A 5,281-nucleotide genomic window follows, 5' to 3' on the forward strand; every position below is an offset into this window, starting at 1 on the left:
ATATATATGAAATACACATTGGCACTTATTTGACTTTTCGGCCATCAATAAGTTGGAAAACATCGTACGGCCGCGTCACTCGGGCATAGCTCTCCAAATCCTAATTCGAGGTCATCTCTGTCCCCACCAAATGGGAGATGCCGACTCACTCCATTTCTTCCGATGGAGATTTGCGTTGGTCCCTAAACGCCATTGTCCAGAAAATCACGATTTGCCGAGACTCCTAAATGACAGGTGGTGGAGAAAGATATAAGCGGTGTATGTGCCCAAGCATGGCCACAACCTATAGGCTAATACACGTAAAACACACACACACATATATATATTGTTGAGTATATATACTGATATGGCGTATGTGTGTATATATATATATATATATATACACACACATATATACATATATATACACACACACACACACATATATATATATATATATATATAGAAGACAAGCAAATTCACATATAAGTACGGTTTAACACTCAACCCACACATTATATAGATACACACACGAGTGTGTATATATATATATATATGTATGTATATACATATATACACACACGTGTGTGTGTGTATATATATATATATACAGGTAATATATACATATTATATGTTCCGAATCTACACACATATGTGTATTTATATATATCTTAAATCTTACTTGAAATCTTTGGTTTTGGAGAATAAATCGCGTACAAAGTCTTCCATACGTTGTCTTTCCTCATCCACCTCCATATTTTCTCCTCCACATGCTACAACAACAATAACAATCACAAGAACCACAACATTACAAACTTAACACGCCTTCGTTGCACAGGAGAGTTCCATAAGGGCCATAAAAGTTCCAAGGGAGATCACTCTAACGCGCTGGTTCTACTCCCACTCTCTCTGTTTCTTCACCTCCTCCTTCTCTCTGACACCGCTTTTCTTTATGAATTAACTTTGTATTATATTTAAATAAACTAATTTAATTCTAAGAGCTAAGCCTACATCATATACACACACATATATATATACTTATATATATAAGTATATATATATATGTATAGTGTCGGAACTTTTTTAATTATTATATATGCTTGTAAGATAGTTTTAACAAAGCCAGGCTAAACACATGAACTGAGCCAAAGAAAAAAACAAAAGAACCCTCTTTCACAAAACTGACCCCCGCCACCACCATCGATTGTCTCTGGCCTCCACCGTCAGTCCCTTAACTCTGGCCAGAGGGGCAGAGAAGGGAGAGAGGAAGAGAGATGACCAGCAACGAAGGAAGAGATAGAAACTTTAGGAATTATTTGTGATGTTTCTTATTTTCCCACACAGCGGAATAAGGTTTGTTTTCGAAGATGTTTATAAAATACAAATGAATTTGTTATTGTTTTTCTTTTCCAAATATTTACTGTATCGTGTAGACATCGCGCACATATGTGTGTATATATATATATATATATATATATATATATATTGATTTGATATGAGACTGTGTTGAAAGTCAAGCAATTACAGCGCGGAAGACACGTAAGATATTTAAAAAGCATCGTGCTAAAAAGGAACTTCATTTAAACGTTTATTATTAAGTGAAGTTAACAGTCTTGGAGTGTGGTTTTTAAATATCAAATCTGTGTCTTCCACGCTATAATTGTGCGTGTGTGTTGTGAATGGATTAGTTGTCCATGAGTCAGAAAAAAAAAAGAGCTTCCGAGGAATCGTCGCTGTTGCCAAGTGCAATAGTTGGCGCGGAACTATCGGTAACATTCTAACCCGGTATATGACTTAACCAAGAATATACTGCTCGAGGATATATATATATATATATATATATATATATATAATGTGAAAAGGCTGAATTATATTTGATCCTTTAATTTGGAGGGTTCCAAAATTTGTGTGTGTATATGTTTTGCATGATTGTATGAAACTCGCAAAAATTTTCTGAGAATTTTTCCAAGAAGAATGTTATGAAGGAATTCTATGGGATGCTTGAACCAGAATTCCACCTGTATGTCTATGTAATATACTTAGCTTTGTGATTATTTCGGTTCACGCCTACAAAACTACAGAAGTATGAATTTCCCATTGCTCATTCTCTCTTCATATAAATTCATAATTTCCTGTGCAAAGAAATCAATTATATTCTTCTACATTACAAGACCTACGCCTTCTCTCTCTCTCTTCTCTCCATTCTGTCTAATGACACGTTTCTTTGTGTCAGATAACATTTCTTGGATTAGATTCGTCTTGCGCCTTAACCAGACGTTGGGGGAAAGAAAAACTTCCTTAAGGTACAATGAAATCGTACGCGTATACCATAACCACGTATGAAAATTGTCTGCTATTTAATATTTTAATCTGTTTACTTGAACTTATTTCGTTGTACATAGCAAGTTTTATGTAATATTGAGCAAGATAAAAGGACTCGATTGTTCCCGAAACTAAATTTGTAATGTTTGCAAAACATACATAAAAATGTATGTATGTGCATGCACATATATATATGTATGTATGTTTGTGCATACACACACACATATGTATGTATGTGCATACACACACATATACATATGTATGCATGCACGTATGTGTGTGTGTGTGTGTATATATATATATATATATATATATATATATATATATATGCGCGTACCTACAAATGTGCTCACGACTTTGTTTCCTCATAACTTTCAGAAAAATGGATAAGTTTTCAATGAAATATTACAAATATATTCGACATTGGTATATATTCTGATTATATTGGAATTTTATGTGGGAAAATAATTGGCGGGTTCGCACATACCTACACTGACATATTTTATTCAGTGAAAATTGCGATGTGTGCCAATATGCATGCGTGGATTTTTACTTTCTTTTGTTATTAAATTCTAAAATAATCGTAATTTACACAGTCCGAAAGATATTTGTTGACAAATTCAGTAAAAGTTACCGTTTTTCTGAACGTTATGAGGAAGCAAATTCGCAGGGACATACTTATGTAGACCAGTCTATAAATAAATATATATATAGACAGACATTGGAATTTCCTATTTAAGAACTTGTATATTAATCGCGATTTGACCGGCTTTAAATTTTGTAACGAAACCTTGAAGGGTTAATATCCTATTGATTCATTTAATTTAACATTTCCGAAAATCTGATTTTGATAGAAAGGCAGGGTTATTAAAATGTCTATATAAACAATATCCTCTCGATTACAGAACGGAAAGGACCACTTAAGAAACAACATACTACATTTCATACATTTTACAAATAAATACCCATTTTATGTGACTGATTTACTAATATTAATTAAACCAAGTTAATTATCGTTTTCTTAGATATTTTATAAACATGAAAGTAACACACCGTAGAATTTTTTTGTAGACATTTGAATATCATACATATGTAGAGCAAATGATACTTTATTAGCAAACAAGGGAGCGTATAATTTCGATGACTAATTAAAATGACTTAATTACCATTTTATACGACAGTTTATAAACAATAAAATAGCATACTTTAGATTTAATAAAAAAAAAGATTCCGGGATTCCAGTTGTAATTTCCAGGGCCGGCCCCAGGGTTGCTGGCGACCTGGGTAAGCTGAACTACTGCATGTACAAGCTGACGGTTGTGGAAATTTCCGTGTCTTAGGCACCCCCTAGCACATGACGCCCCGGCCCTGGTTATTTCTTTGTGGTCCCTTCCGGGAACTTCTTAAATACAGAGGTCCCGACGCATCTACGTAACCCTAACCACTAACCCTAAAACTAATCCCAAACCTAACCCCCTACATTGCTACGTAGATGCATTGGGATCACTGTATAGTGCCCCCTATCGTTAGTGGCATACAAGGTATACAAGTGTGCCCTGATGGCTTTGTTTCCGCATAAGCCCCCCCATCCAGAAATCGATATTTTCAAATGATGTTCTTTACAAATACATTTCAGATGGTTTAGATTCGGATTATATCGAAATTTGAAATGAAATTTTTTGGGGGGGGGGGAATTTTGAAAAATTCGCTGTGTCGGCTTTGTTTCCTCATAACCTCAGAAAAATAGGTATTTTTTTAAATGACACTTTCTACAAATACCTTTCAGAGTGTGTAGATTACAATTATATTGGAATTTAATATGGAAAACAAAATTGGTACACACGCACACATATTTACAAAATGAAATTCGAAATTTCGTTTGTTCACCATTTGTCGTTTTCATATTAAATTCCGCTATAATCGTAATTTAAATACTCTGAAAAGTATTTGTAGCAAGTTTCATTTAAAAATACACGTTTTCCCAAAAGTTATGAGAAAACAAAGCTGACTCGTGAATTTTCTGAAACTCCTCACCCCAACCTTGTTGAACACAATTTCTTATATAATTGGAGAATCTTCACCATCTGAAACGTATTTGCAGAAAATTTCATTAGCAAGACCTTACTGTGTTGGCTTGACTATTTTTATTGGGGTGAGATTTCTCCCTGAAATGTCACCAAAGAAAATGTATTCACATGATATCCCCCACTCCCTGTAAACACTTATTTTTCGCAATCTCTGTAATGTAGTTGTTTTCCTTTATTAAAAGTTGTTTTGTTTTGTTTTTTTTATCAATCCTAATTGTTCTGATTGAGATAGGAGACTTGAAAAAGCTTGCTTAATGTTTTACTCTTTTATTGGTTTCCATTATATGACTGGCCATGCAGGAGCACCACCTTTAGTCGAACAAATCGACCCCAGGACTTATTCTTTGTAAGCCTAGCACTTATTCTATTGGTCTCTTTTGCCAAACTGCTAAGTTACAGGGACATAAACACACCATTGGTTGTCAAGCTATGGTGGGAGGAACGACAACTGTAATACTGCAATAGTGGAAGAGATGTGATATTGCACTGGGCTAAAACACTACCTGGACCGTAAGTAAAGCATGTGTAAAATTTGAATGAAATTGGTTGTGTAGTTCTGAAGTTTTAGGGATTCACAGACTCACAGACACACATTCTCACCTTTATTGGACGGACCGAGACCTTTGGAAATGGGCTGTGCGTGAGAAGACCCGGCAAGCCAAGTAAGATCGTTGCCAGTGCCCCTGGACTGGTTCTTGTGCGGGTGGCACATGAGATGCACCATTTTGAGCGTGGCCGTTGCCAGTACCGCCTGACTGGCTCCTGTAGGATTTTCGAGCGAGATCGTTGCCAGTGCCCCTGGACTGGCTTGTGCGGGTGGCACATAAAAGACACCATTTCGAGCGTGGCCGTTTTCGTGCGGGTGACACGTAAAAGCACCCACTACACTCTCT

General features: G+C 35.6%; 2 protein-coding genes across 4 annotated transcripts in view; one reads left to right on the forward strand and one right to left on the reverse strand.

Moving 5' to 3' along the window:
- Positions 1 to 833, reverse strand: part of LOC106871365 (protein starmaker) — a 51,760-nt gene extending 50,927 nt beyond the window's left edge. The window contains exon 1 of the mRNA XM_014917774.2: positions 662 to 833. Coding sequence (XP_014773260.1) covers positions 662 to 735 — 74 coding nt within the window. The 5' untranslated portion in view covers positions 736 to 833. The remainder of the gene's footprint in view (positions 1 to 661) is intronic.
- Positions 1 to 5,281, forward strand: part of LOC106871366 (uncharacterized) — a 73,384-nt gene that overhangs the window by 58,653 nt on the left and 9,450 nt on the right. The window contains exon 1 of one of the 3 annotated variants that reach the window (XM_014917775.2): positions 896 to 1,332. The exons of 1 other annotated variant lie outside the window; for it this stretch is intronic. The gene's annotated coding sequence lies outside the window, so the exon portion shown is untranslated. Of the gene's footprint in view, positions 1 to 895; positions 1,333 to 2,180; positions 2,283 to 5,281 lie in introns of those variants that run through there. One more of the 3 variants, XM_014917776.2, reaches the window with a different exon arrangement.

This window comes from Octopus bimaculoides, chromosome 26 (genome assembly GCF_001194135.2).
Source record: "Octopus bimaculoides isolate UCB-OBI-ISO-001 chromosome 26, ASM119413v2, whole genome shotgun sequence".
NCBI classification, from domain to species: Eukaryota; Metazoa; Mollusca; class Cephalopoda; order Octopoda; family Octopodidae; genus Octopus; species Octopus bimaculoides.